This window comes from Podarcis filfolensis (assembly GCF_964270895.1).
Source record: "Podarcis filfolensis genome assembly, chromosome: 5".
Taxonomy (NCBI): Eukaryota; Metazoa; Chordata; class Lepidosauria; order Squamata; family Lacertidae; genus Podarcis; species Podarcis filfolensis.
The window spans coordinates 76,683,400-76,698,083 of NC_139608.1; the positions used below are offsets into that span (position 1 = coordinate 76,683,400).

A 14,684-nucleotide genomic window follows, 5' to 3' on the forward strand; every position below is an offset into this window, starting at 1 on the left:
TGCTTCAGTGGGGAAAACATAACAGTAAGTAAAAAAAAATCATCCCACCTTACTGGTCAAATGCAATACTCCCCCTGCCATACACCTTTGCACAGCTTGATAAAAAATAATCATAATATCCCAATCCAAATCTAGCTGTTATTTTAAAGAAGTGTGGCCAGTGCTGGCAGATGGGGATTGGGTGCTCATCCAACTGAAAAGCAGTGTAGCATGAATAGATGGCACCCACACTTAGATGCACATCAGATTTATGCCTGTGGTTCCTGATCCAGCAGATGATGCATATACCTAACCAGCCTACTATACAAGGAAGTCTCCCTGTGTGTGCATTTCTCTTAGCTGGTTCAGTACATAAGTGGCTTGAATGTCAATTTCCCCCCTTTTTTAGTGAAAAATTATTTTGAAAAATGAGTGCTTGATTCAAAAGATGTAAAGGGTTCCAGCTGATCTCTCTGTTATAGCATATAAGTAATGAGTAGCTGAAGAATACACACACACATATGAGAGAGTCTCACCAAGTCACCTGAACAAACCTGAGCAAGCTTGCTTGCAGCCCTGAAGGAATCTTGTTATGTTGCTGCAGTTTTCAGGGACTATCAGTGAGCTATAAATTCTTGAACAGAAGCTTATTTGGAGAAAAACTATATCTGAAGAAGTGTGCATGCACACGAAAGCTCACACCAAGAACTAACTTAGTTGGTCTTTAAGGTGCTACTGGAAGGAAAAAAAAATTTTTGTTTTGACTTGCAACTGTGACTTAGTCCTATTCAAGTGTTCCTAAATTCTGTCCATGGAAGAGGCTTGGACTCTGGAGTGGGATTGTGAATGCGTTCAGCTGAATGTGGTTGCAGTCCTCCTCTTGACTGGGACCATACAGGGGTCCCAATTTCAGGAAAAGCTCTAAGCATGTTCAGCCAAACATGCGTTAACATTCCCCTCCATCCATTCCTCCTTAAAGTGGGGTGGTCAGGGCTAAAGTTGACATGTGTGCCCCCATGCTCCCTTCACAGATAAGGTTGCATGAATAATTGTGGAAGGAGATAAGTAGCTGTGGACAGACAGTCTTCTAGGGAAGTTTGCTTATCATAATCAACCATTTCATAATGTTTACTCATCACAATCATTCATCTCTGTTTTACTGGATTTGTTTGTAGCTATTTTACTTCATTTTTAATTAAAATCATCATCATTAACCATTTCAATAAGGGAAGTTTGTCAAGGTACCACAAGGTACCCAAAGCATAGTTTGAAAACTGCTATCCAATAACAGCAGCTGTTGTGTTTCTCAACTTAAGCAGTTGCTTAATGAGTACAGTCATGTGTTTGAAAAGGCCACATCCTGTCTGAAGTCCTTAATTATAAGCACCCTCACTGACTTGACCAGAATTAGGTAAAGGTAAAGGGACCCGTGACTTTTAGGTCCAGTCACGAATGACTCTGGGGTTGTGCGCTCATCTCACTCTATAGGCCGAGGGAGCTGGCGTTTGTCTGCAGACAGCTTCCGGGTCATGTGGCCAGCATGACTAAGCCGCTTCTGGCAAATCAGAGCAGTGCAAGGAAACGCCGTTTACCTTCCCGCCACAGCGGTACCTATTTATCTACTTGCACTTTGACGTGCTTTTGAACTGCTAGGTTGGCAGGAGAAGGGACCAAAAAACGGGAGCTCACTCCGTCGCGGGGATTCGAACTGCTGACCTTCTGATCGGCAAGGCCTAGGCTCTGTGGTTTAGACCACAGTGCCACCCGCGTTTAGACCGGAATTACTTGAGTGTAATTGTTTAAGGATCTCAAACAATGCTGAACTTCTAATGCCACTGTAGATGTGCTGTCCACAGTTTGAGCATTCTTTAAGGCATGTTACGACCTATGTTTTTTTAAGCAGGGTGATGAGGGGATGATAACTTTCTTCTAGGAAAATCATATGCATTGAATGTATATTCATTTAGCATACAGACAACAACCGTTTTACGCTTGTTCAATATGTGCATGACCATTTCCGCAACCCGGAACTGACTAGAAAATGATTCTATGGGTGAGCTGTGGGAGGGCACAAAATTGGTGAGCTCTCTCTTTTGAGTCACCTTATTACTACAATGTTTTCTTCTTTCCCTTTCCTACCGCCTTTCTAACCCACTTCAACCTATGCAGATCCGTGGACACCATGTGGCTCAGTTGGATCCCTTAGGAATCTTAGATGCCGACTTGGATTCATTCATCCCCTCAGATTTAATCACTACTATAGATAAACTAGGTGAGAATTTTAACTCCTTGGCAGTAAATTAATATCCATGGTGAGGAGCATGTCTCATGTTTTAGGTGCAACAGGCAGTCAGGTGAGCACTTCAAAACTGAATAGTCACTCCTGTTTGCAGCGGAGCAAGCAACTCATCTTTAATGAGAGAGTCCTCTAACTTTATGTATTAATTTATGTTAAATTGTTACATATACGAGGAAGATGTGAAAATGGCATTTTCATTCTCATTATAAAAGCACAAGTGGTGGACATAGTTTTAAAAATGATTATTTGCAAGAACTTGGCATGAATTTTAAGAGACGTTGCAAAACAAATGCCTGGCTCCTAAATGCTGATAGGTTAATAAAAATGGGCATGAAAATAAGGATGAAACACTGGAAAAGAGTAGGCAAAGAAACAACAAGGTGCTTGTGTGTTCATGCCAAGGCTATTTGACTTCATTGGTTCATCTCCTGTTAACTTGCATCTTTAAGATACCTTGAAAAATTTAGCCCTCAAAGTTTCTGATATTTTCAGGTATGTACCAAATTGCATTATTGGTATCTTAAGGCTACCAAATTAATGAGGTATGTGTGGCTCTGTAGAGTCAATGTTTGAGTTTTGAACTTTTGTTCCTGCCTTCTCACTAATAATGTGTATACCATAGGGTTTTATGGCTTATATGAATCTGACTTGGACAAAGTGTTCCAGTTGCCCACAACCACCTTCATTGGAGGAAATGAGACCATGCTTTCCTTACGAGAGATCATCAAACGGTTGGAGGTAAGTACAATGACATCCTGTATCATTGATTCCTCCTAAAGAGAGTTCAGTTGTCCAGTTATAAATCTTCATTCCTTGGAGTTATATAAAATACAGCATGCTGGGGGAAAAAAGATTAACATTATTTAATCTTCCAAATGCTTCAGATGAACATTGCAAGGGAAAAGTTGTATGTGGAGTGCCCTGTTACAGTGTAAGAAGTGCTTCCAACTAGAAATAAAAATCAATGACATGCCAACAGAATCTGAGGATGTCATGCAGCAGGTGGTATCATTTAAGTATAGACTTGAAGACTTGCCTAAGTTTGAGGAGGTATTAGTAACCAGGTGAGTGGCTCTGGTCTGATCATTTCTTGGACCAGTTGCTAATGTAGGCCTTCACCTTGGGGGCGGGGAGGACTTTTAAGACGTGGCATTGGCCACAGTTGAGTTGTTGCTCATTACCAAATTGTGGAATGCAGAAGAGGTAGATCTGTTTGGCCCAGTTTTGTTAATAGATTCTTAATCCAGTTTTCCAAGTAAGAGTGCCTTGCGCCATTTCTGTTTTAAGGGACTTTAGTAAAAGGTAGCTAGGATTAAATCTGGAGCCTCATAGCCAAAGTATATGGTCCATTATGGTTCCTTTGTGTAGTGCATATATGTGTATTCCTTATGTAAATTCTGTTATTTTGGGGGGATGTCTAGAAGTATTTAATTGATTTCTACCAGGAAGGCTTGTGAAAACATAATAGTTTCCAAATGCTGACTGGTTTATGTCATGGGCTTGTGTACTCCTGCATCTGTACTAGCCCTTATGAGGAGCTAGTTCCTTGGGTGGAAAGAAAAGTACCTTTTAAGCATAGTTTATACTCTGTCTTTGCCACCTTTTAAACATTTTCATGTTTTTAATATATCATTTTACCATCCAGAACACATATTGTCAACACATTGGGCTGGAATTTATGTTTATTAATGATGTGGAACAGTGTGATTGGATCCGGCAGAAGTTTGAGACTCCAGGTGTCATGAAATTCAGCAATGATGAAAAACGGACGTTGTTGGCTAGATTGGTGCGGTCAACAAGGTATGTTGGGAAGGAATGATATTGTCAGGGTGCTGTCAGCGGCTCCCAGCTGGCTGCCCAGGAATTAAAAAGACAAGGAAAAATTTCTTACAGTCCTTTTTTATTTCAATCTTTATAGAACCCAGCCTCTTGGATAATGGTGTTGTCCCGAGTGAATCTCTACCCACCCCCCGTCTCTCCCTCTTTGTCATTCTCATCACCTCCTCTATGGGTGCCATTAAGTGCCCTCTGTCTTTGAGCTCTTTGCTCTCCTACTTTTAAGGCTCGCCGGGTTCTGGGAGATGGAGGGTCTGGAATGCTTTCTAATGACAATGTGTCAGCCGGGTGTTGTTCTGGCTCTTCCATGATTTCCCAACTTTCCCCTCATCTGCTTCTGAGCTGTGACCACCCTAAACCCCTGTTCTAAATCTATACAGTCATACCTCGTGTTGTGTCTGCTTCATGTTGTGTCTTTTCGCCTTACGTCCCGCGGCAACCAGAAGTACTGGAACGGGTACTTCCGCGTTCCGCCGCTCGCGCATTCACAGAAGCGCTAAATCATGTCGCGTGCGCGCACAGACATGGCACTTCTGGATGCGAATGCTTCGAGTTGCGGACGTGCCTCTGGGACGGATTACGTCCGCAACTCGAGGTTCCACTGTAGTGTCTTCCTCTTCCTCCTCCCTGGAAGGGTCAGGATGCAGGGGGACTCATATGGATTCTAGATGGGTCCAAAAAATGTTTAGCATCTCACTATGTGGGAGTTATGGCCACTGCCTTAAAATAGTGGTGCAGCCCCTCTTGAAGAGTCCTCCCCTAGCGCCAGAGGTTTTAGAAAACTACTTCTCTAGATGAAGCAGATTATCCAGACCCGTTTCAGTTTCAGGCCCCATTTTAGCATTAAAACAGCCTTGACCACCCTGATTGATGGCCTTTATTGAGAAAGTGACAGGGGAGTGCAACTCGGTTGGTTCTCCTTAATTTCTTAGTGGCCTTTGAAGCCATTGACCCTGATGTTCTTCTGGAACTACTCAGGGGGTTAGAAGCTGCAGGCACTACGTTACAGTGCTATTGCTTCTCCCTTTAGGGTCATTACCAGAGAACAGTTCTAGGATGCTTTGCCCAAATAGTTATTGGGCTATGGGGTCCTGTGTAGATCTGTTATTTGCTGGCTTGGGCTGTGGGGAGCTGTAGTTAAAACATTTGAATGGCAGTGGGGAGGGATGTTTTAGTTGCATTAAATAATAATAATAATAAATAACATGAAAGCAAGGAGCTGATAAAAATATGGTCATTTTCTATTGGCACGCGCCAGTTCATGAACATAACCATTAAGACTGGTTCTGCTCTAGAGCATTTGGGTAGATATTTTACTTTGTTACTTGGTTATAACATTTGCCTTCTATGGCAATGTTTATATAGTGAGACAGCAGTATATAATTCCTGCCCAAGTTTAATTAAAAGAGAAATGAATTTGAACCAGATGCTTTTTAATAAACAGGTTACCATGGTGTTTGAATGACAGGCTGTTAACAGTCTGCCACACAGAATGTTTTCTCATTTATCTTCCTGATATGTGCATCCCCCCCCCCTCCTCCACAACATACATATTGTGTCCTGCTGTACATATTGTGTACTGGTTAACTAGAACGATCTGCATAGAAAACTAGGGAGGAGCCTGATATATCCTGTTCATGCAGAAAAAATGCTAGGAAGAGGAATGAAGCTCACTGTCTGCCTGTCTTGTTCAGAATAAGGACTAGAAAGGACTGCCTTTACACTCTGCAATTTCTAGAGATGCTAGCTATAGCATGGCCACACTCGCAATAATGATAGACAGCTTGTGACAAAAATCTAAATAAAAAATTCTGTAACAGATATTTTTTCATGTTTTGCATTCAAATCACGCAAGTTGCGTGTCCTGCATAAAATCACTTAGCTTGCATATTCTGAACTGAATATTTGGGAGTTTTGCCATTTGCAAAAAGAAAGGGTTAGACAGGAAAGGAGAATTGGGTCAACAGGAATGTTGTGCTAAGGGAGATAATGAAAGGCTAGGAGTATCCCTGCTTGTTTCTCAAGGAACTCTGGGAATTGTAAAGGGGGCTACGTATTTCTAGATACTCAGGGTTTCTCTTAACCCAGAATTTGGGCTACTTTAAACTGTAGTTTCAGACCCTGGTATAAGAAAAATCCTGTTTAGCTTTTTGCTGATGTCAGTGCTGATTTTTCCCTTAAAGGTACCCCTGACCGTTAGGTCCAGTCGCGGACGACTCTGGGGTTGCGGCGCTCATTCCTCTCTATAGGCCGAGGGAGTTTGTCTGCAGACAGCTTCTGGGTCATGTTGCCAGCATGACTAAGCCGCTTCTGGCGAACCAGAGCAGCGCACAGAAACGCTGTTTACCTTCCTGCTGTAGCAGTACCTATTTATCTACTTGCACTTTGACGTGCTTTCGAACTGCTAGGTTGGCAGGAGCAGGGATCGAGCAACGGGAGCTCACCCCGTCACGGGGATTTGAACCGCCGACCTTCTGATCGGCAAGCCCTAGGCTCTGTGGTTTAGACCACAGCGCCACCTGCATTCCCTGATTTTTCCCTTAACTATGGCTAAATGGTCTTGTGAATGAGATTTCCTACAGGGAGCGTGCTCTGGAGGGGATAGTTTGCTGCCTTTTGTAACTGTTTAGTGGGGAGCCAGTTTTAAGTGTGCTCACTGAGTAGATCCTTTGCATTACCAGGGACCAACACTTATACCAATTTCCTCATCTGATCACTGAATCTCATGTCAATAAAAGAGAGACTTTGGTTTTATAACTCAGTAACTTGTGCATGGATTACTGCCTTGCCATGGCGAAGGGGCTTGAATAACTCAGAGAAGCTATGAACTATGCCGAGCAGGGCACCCAAGATGAACAGGTCATAGTGGAGAGTTTTGACCAAACGTGATCCACCTGGAGGAGGAACCGGCAAGCCACTCCAGTATCCCTGCCAAGAAAACTCCATGGACAAAGAGAACAGGCATATAAAAGTTATGACGCTGAAAGATGAGCCCCTCAGGTCGGAAGGTGTCCAACATACTACTGGGGAAGAGCGGAGGACAAGTACAAGTAGATCCAGAGCTGATGAAGCGGCTGGGCCAAAGCCGAAAGGACGCTCAGTTGCGGATATGCCTGGAAGCGAAAGGAAATTCCAATGCTGTAAAGAAAAATATTGCATAGGAACCTGGAATGTAAGAACCATGAACCTGGGTAAGTTGGATGTGGTCAAAAATGAGATGGCAAGAATAAATATTGACATCCTGGGCATCAGTGAACTAAAATGGACGGGAATGGGTGAATTCAGTTCGGATGACTATCATATCTACTACTGTGGGCAAGAAACCCGTAAAAGAAATGGAGTGGCCCTCATAGTCAACAAAAGAGTGACGAAAGCTGTACTGGGATGCAATCTCAAAAATGATAGAATGATCTCGATACGAATCCAAGGCAGACCTTTTAACATCACAGTAATCCAAGTTTATGCACCAACTACTGGTGCTGAAGAAACTGAAATTGACCAATTCTATGAAGACTTACAAGACCTTATAGAAATGACACCAAAGAAGGATGTTCTTCTCATTATAGGGGATTGGAATGCTAAAGTAGGGAGTCAAGAGATAAAAGGAACAACTGGCAAGTTTGGCCTTGGAGATCAAAACGAAGCAAGCTGGTCATCACAAACACGCTTTTCCAACAACACAAGAGATGACTCTACACATGGACATCACCAGATGGGCAACATCGAAATCAGATTGATTATATTCTCTGCAGCCAAAGATGGAGAAGCTCTATACAGTCAGCAAAAACAAGACCTGGAGCTGACTGTGGCTCAGATCATCAGCTTCTTATAGCAAAATTCAAGCTTAAACTGAAGAAAGTAGGAAAAACTACTGGGCCGGTAAGATACAATCTAAACCAAATCCCTTATGAATACACAGTGGAAGTGAGGAACAGGTTTAAGGATTTAGATTTGCTGGACAGAGTGCCTGAAGAACTATGGGTGGAGGCTCGCAACATTATACAGGAGGCAGCAACTAAAACCATCCCAATGAAAAAGAAATGCAAGAAAGCAAAGTGGCTGTCCAACGAGGCCTTACAAATAGCGGGGGAGAGAAGACAAGCAAAATGTGAGGGAGATAGTGAAAGATACAGGAAATTGAATGCAGATTTCCAAAGAATAGCAAGGAGAGACAAGAAGGCCTTCTTAAACGAGCAATGCAAAGAAATAGAGGAAAATAGAATGGGAAGAACCAGAGATCTGTTCAAGAAAATCGGAAATATGAAAGGAACATTTCGTACAAAGATTACCATAATAAAGGACAAAAGTGGTAAGGAACTAACAGAAGCAGAAGACATCAAGAAGAGGTGGCAAGAATACACAGAGGAATCATACCAGGAAGATATGGATGTCTCGTACACCCCAGGTAGTGTGGTTGCTGACCTTGAGCCAGACATCCTGGAGAGTGAAGTCAAATGGGCCTTAGAAAGCACTGCAAATAACAAGGCCAGTGGAAGTGATGGTATTCCAGCTGAACTACTTTAAATTTTAAAAGATGATGCTGTTAAGGTGCTACACTCAATATGCCAGCAAGTTTGGAAAACTCAGTAGTGGCCAGAGGATTGGAGAAGATCAGTCTACATCCCAATCCCAAAGAAGGGCAGTGCCAAAGAATGCTCCAACTACCGCACAATTTCACTCATTTCACACGCTAGCAAGGTTATGCTTAAAATTCTACAAGGAAGGCTCAAGCAGTATGTGGACCGAGAACTCCCAGAAGTGCAAGCTGGATTTAAAAGAGGCAGAGGAACCAGAGACCAAATTGCAAACATGCGCTGGATTATGGAGAAAGCTAGAGAGTTCCAGAAAGACATCTACTTCTGCTTCATTGACTATGCAAAAGCCTTTGACTGTGTTGACCACAGCAAACTATGGCAAGTTCTTAAAGAAATGGGAGTGCCTGATCACCTCATCTGTCTCCTGAGAAATCTCTATGTGGAACAAGAAGCTACAGTTAGAACTGGATATGGAACAACTGATTGGTTCAAAATTGGGAAAGGAGTACGACAAGGCTGTATATTGTCTCCCTGCTTATTTAACTTATATGCAGAATTCATCATGCAAAAGGCTGGGCTGGATGAATCCGAAGCCGGAATTAAGATTGCCGGAAGAAATATCAACAACCTCAGATATGCAGATGACACAACCTTGATGGCAGAAAGTGAGGAGGAATTAAAGAACCTTTTATTGAGGGTGAAGGAGGAGAGCGCAAAATATGGTCTGAAGCTCAGCATCAAAAAAACGAAGATCATGGCCACTGGTCCCATCACCTCCTGGCAAATAGAAGGGGAAGAAATGGAGGCAGTAAGAGATTTTACTTTCTTGGGCTCCATGATCACTGCAGATGGTGACAGCAGTCACAAAATTAAAAGACGCCTGCTTCTTGGGAGAAAAGCAATGTCAAACCTAGACAGCATCTTAAAAAGTAGAGACATCACCTTGCCAACAAAGGTCCATATAGCAAAAGCTATGGTTTTCCCAGTAGTGATGTATGGAAGTGATAGCTGGACCATAAAGAAGGCTGATCGCCGAAGAATTGATGCTTTTGAATTATGGTGCTGGAGGAGACTCTTGAGAGTCCCATGGACTGCAAGAAGATCAAACGCATCCATTCTTAAGGAAATCAGCCCTGAGTGCTCACTGGAAGGACAGATCGTGAAGCTGAGGCTCCAATACTTTGGCCACCTCATGAGAAGAGAAGACTCCCTGGAAAAGACCCTGATGTTGGGAAAGATGGAGGGCACAAGGAGAAGGGGACGACAGAGGACGAGATGGTTGGATGGTGTTCTTGAAGCTACCAGCATGAGTTTGATCAAACTGCGAGAGGCAGTGGAGGACAGAAGTGCCTGGCGTGCTCTGGTCCATGGGGTCACGAAGAGTCAGACACGACTAAATGACTAAACAACAACAAACTTGTGCATGCTGCTTCATAGCATAATCAGGAACCTAGGTTCAAAAATTAGTGATGAGCAGTTTGACTCAGTTGCTGGGTGCCAAATTGAAGAGCTGGAAGTAATACAAGCAGAGACTGTGCAACTTTGGATAATGAAATGCAGCTTAAAGGAAACTAAAAAGCTGTCATTCTATCTCACTTTCAAGTTCAGCAGGAATGATGGTTCTCAACTGGAGTTGTCATTGTTTAACTTGAGACTGTTCCCATGCGGAAAGATTCTCTGTTGGTGTAAATCATAACTTCTTGGTTTTACTTGGTCTCTGCCAGATTATGCTGTGTGAGGGACTCTGGCCTAAGGTTTTGATAGCTTCATGTTAAGTATCTGTCAAGTCAAAAGAATAAGGTATTTTAATTAATCACTTCCAATTTGTACCTTAAGATTTTATCAGTTTTATAAATAGAGAAATTCTAAGTATGCTTACTGGGAACAGACAGCATAATCCTAACTCTGTCTGTTTGGAAGTAAATATTTGGAAGTACTTAATTCATTGGAGCTTAATTCCAGGAAAGCATGGAATTATAGAATTGTAATGTTGGAAGGGACCACAAGGGTTATCTAGTCCAATCCCTACAGTGCAGGAATCTTTTGCCTAAAGTGGGACTTGAACTCACAACCCTGATATTAAGAATCCTATGCTCTACCAACTGAAAAACTGGGTAAGATGTAGTCTGTAGACATGGCACAATTTTCTATTTAGGGGCAATGAGCATGCTACTGATGTTTGTTATGGGATTTACAACTAATACCATATTGGCCCGAATATAATCCGCACCCGAATATAAGCCGCACCTTTAAAATTCGGGGGGGGGGGGGAGACAAGGTACAGTGGTACCTTGGATTACAGACGCTTCGGGTTACAGATGCTTCGGGTTACAAACTCCGCTAACCAGGAAGTGCTTGCTCCAGGTTAAGAACTTTACCCCAGGATAAGAACGGAAATTGCACACTAGTGGCGCAGCGGCAGCAGGAGGCCCCATTAGCGAAAGCATGTCTCAGGTTCAGAACTGTTTCAGGTTAAGAACGGACCTCTGGAATGAATTAAGTTCTTAACCCGAGGTACCACTATACCTGAATATAATCCACTCCCTTAAAATTCCACAGGCACTCACACCCGTTCCGTTTTACCGTATGTCTGTTTCAGCAGTGATATCATAAAAGCCAATTTTTGTAAGGTCGTGAATTTAAGCCACCCTTTTCACGGTCGGAATTTGGGGTAAAAAGTGAGGCTTATATTCAGGCCAATACGCTATTACTGTATGTTTAACTGGACTGCTTACTAGGAGAGCCCCATGAGAGACAGAAATCAGGATAAAATTTTAAAGAAATAAGTAATTCATAGTATTAATTGGCCCCATGATATATACGGTTCTTGCAAAATCTTGGTAGCTTTAGCTCCTGAAGTGATCATAAAGACATTTCTCCCCATTTAATGTTCAGTTAAAAAAAAGAGAGCTTTAGTTAGAATAATTTTTAATTGTGTACATTGATTCTAGCCCACTTGCATTAAAAAAAAATATACTTAGATCTGTCACTAAAGGATAGCTTTATTTTTCTGGTTATTGATTCTCAAGGAATGTATTCCAGTATAGTTGTTGCTGGCAAATAACCAAGCATTATATCATCAGTCTAGACAGCTGTGTTACCCAGTGAAATTCCTAAGTCTGCTGATTGTTTCATGCTGTTTCTTTCTCTCTCTTCATTATTACCTCTTTCTTTTTAAATAATATAGAATTATTGCTTGTTGCTTCACTTCCTTAATAAGTGCTCTCCCTTCAATCTATCTTCATGGACAGATTTGAGGATTTCCTTGCTCGGAAATGGTCATCAGAAAAACGCTTTGGTTTGGAAGGATGTGAAGTCATGATCCCAGCTCTGAAAACCATCATTGACAAATCTAGTGAAATGGGAATTGAGTATGTTATATTGGGCATGCCTCACAGGTAACTATTTGCCTATTTTAATTTAATGATCATGATCACACAGCAGTGTGCAATTTAAAAACATGTAATAGTTACATTTGTTAACACAGTTACATTTTAAAGTTTCAGCATATTGCTATTTCCACAATATTCTTATTCCTTAGTTTCCCGATTTTTTTTTTGTTTCTGTTTATTTATTTTTTTAAAGTAAGCCAATTTGAGCAATGTTTTCACTTTATTTCATAAACACACACACACACACAAATCCTGCACACTTTCAGGTGCTGTAAAAAATAAAGTTGTTGCTGCTGAAACAAACTGAATGGGAAGCTAGTCAAAACATAAAATGGTGATAAGTTTGTGGTATTGAACCAGACAATTGGAACTCAGTATTCAACACTCTACAGAAGCTGTAATTTGACTTACAGTTGCTTATTATTGCTCCTATGTGCGGTTCATTCACCCAACTTTTTTTGTCTCCAAGGGGAAGGCTGAATGTGCTGGCCAATGTTATCCGAAAGGATCTAGAACAGATCTTTTGTCAGTTTGACCCAAAGCTCGAAGCAGCTGATGAGGTGAGATACAATTTCATTGGCCATTATTACTAATTTAGCCTTTTTTTCTCCTGTTGGATTCTTTCCTGTTAAAACTAGAGTTAAGGCTAATTATGTGTGTTAAACTCAGATTCCTTCAGACCTATATTCTCAAGGCTTCCAGATGTTATATAATATCTCAGAAATGGAGGAGGTTATCTCTTCCTCTCTGGGTGCTATCTCTCAAAGGGAGGAGCTGGAACATTTGCTGGGGGTATTATCTCAAATGGTTGTAGTTTCTGCAGGCTGTGTCTTGGGAGAGCACTGGAGGCTGTCCTGCAAGCACGAGGTGTGCCAGATTGTGACAGGTAATTTCTGCTGGGACTGCTGCCAAATGGGATCGAGGGGTTTCTGCACAGAGATCTGTGAAAGTGCCACTGAACGTCTCATCCCAGTGTGACTGGTTTCTAGCCACTCTTCTCACATCTCTGTAGCCAGGCAGACGGCAGAGGTGCAGTGACAAAGCAAAATAGGATTAAATTGGGATACCAAGTTCAGATATACAGTGGTACCTCGGGTTAAGTACTTAATTCGTTCTGGAGGTCTGTTCTTAACCTGAAACTGTTCTTAACCTGAAACACCACTTTAGCTAATGGGGCCTCCTGCTGCCGCCGCGCCGCCAGAGCACAATTTCTGTTCTTATCCTGAAGCAAAGTTCTTAACCTGAAGCACTATTTCTGGGTTAGCGGAGTCTGTAACCTGAAGCGTATGTAACCCGAGGTAGCAGTGTAATGATAAATCACACAACGCAAGCTGAGTCACAAACCATCTTCAAACCATAATTTCCGATGGTAGATTGTGGGCGCCAGTCAGACCTTAGTTGGCTGTTGTGGATTTAGAGGTACAAATAAGACAGACTCTAGCTAAATAAGCTATAATTTCGTGTTAAATATGAACCCAGCCATTGAGATGATAGATAGTGTTTGAGTGTTTGGACTTTCATGGTTTCTGGTCTCTTAGGGATCTGGGGATGTAAAATATCACCTGGGAATGTACCATGAGAGGATCAACCGAGCAACAAACAAAAAGATCACCCTATCACTTGTGGCTAACCCATCTCATTTGGAAGCAGTGGATCCTGTCGTACAAGGGAAGACCAAAGCTGAGCAGTTTTACCGAGGGGATACTGAAGGGAAGAAGGTAACATTGTCTGGATAATAACTTCTGCTTGACCTCATTTCTAATAGCCCGTGGTAGATTTCAGCTATTGAAATAAAAATATTCTACTTGTGTCTTCAGAATACTTTTTTTTTTACTCCAGTTGAGTTGATGTAGAAATTGTTTGAGGCACATAGCTTCTCCCACATTTTCATTTTAAGCTAATCACTTTCAATTGCCATGAATGTTCAAAATGGCAGTTTCTTAAAGAGGTCCAGTCAGAAACAAGTTTTGTTGAAAGGCTACTTTGAGAAGCGATTGAGAGCAAGAGTCCAGCTCCTCTGGCAGAATGGCTTACTGCCAAGCCGTGTTGCAACAGATCTTTCCCATCCATAATCCTCAGTTGGATCCTAGATGACCATGTGCCCTCTTGAGGGCCAGATGGGGACCAGATAGCATCAGTTATTGATCATTTCAGTGATGTATCATATTCTTTACAACTTGCATTACATTAGGAGGGGGGAAAGGGAATTAAACTAGGGATTTGTGAAACTTGTTGACGGATGGATAGCACCAGTAATTTTTAACTCCCTTTCCACTTAGGTTATGTCTATACTTTTACATGGCGATGCTGCCTTTGCTGGGCAAGGAGTTGTTTATGAAACTTTTCATCTCAGTGATCTTCCATCATATACCACCAATGGCACCATTCACGTTGTGGTCAACAATCAGGTAAAAAGCAGAAATAGGAAGTTGGGTTTCCTTAATAGCTTTTGGCAAGCTTTTCCCTTGCCTTCGTGATAGATAGTGGACAGCGCATTACATTCTTCCCTTGAGCCAAGGAGTTGCTCTGCGGCTACAGGAAGCCTTTATGAGTAGGGAAACTAAAGGCTTTTTGGAAAACGTTACCAGAAAGGCTGGGAAAAAATCCAAGGGAAGACAGAAAGTAGTTTTTTCTGCTGTTTAT

General features: G+C 42.0%; 1 protein-coding gene across 5 annotated transcripts in view; it reads left to right on the forward strand.

Moving 5' to 3' along the window:
- The window catches only part of OGDHL (oxoglutarate dehydrogenase L), a 68,399-nt gene that overhangs the window by 18,365 nt on the left and 35,350 nt on the right, over positions 1 to 14,684 (forward strand). For all 5 annotated transcript variants that reach the window (XM_083614622.1, XM_083614624.1, XM_083614620.1 and 2 more), the window contains exons 4-10: positions 2,149 to 2,251; positions 2,901 to 3,016; positions 3,924 to 4,078; positions 11,901 to 12,047; positions 12,511 to 12,601; positions 13,580 to 13,759; positions 14,321 to 14,449. In XM_083614622.1, the coding sequence (XP_083470748.1) occupies positions 2,149 to 2,251; positions 2,901 to 3,016; positions 3,924 to 4,078; positions 11,901 to 12,047; positions 12,511 to 12,601; positions 13,580 to 13,759; positions 14,321 to 14,449 (921 nt within the window). The remainder of the gene's footprint in view (positions 1 to 2,148; positions 2,252 to 2,900; positions 3,017 to 3,923; positions 4,079 to 11,900; positions 12,048 to 12,510; positions 12,602 to 13,579; positions 13,760 to 14,320; positions 14,450 to 14,684) is intronic.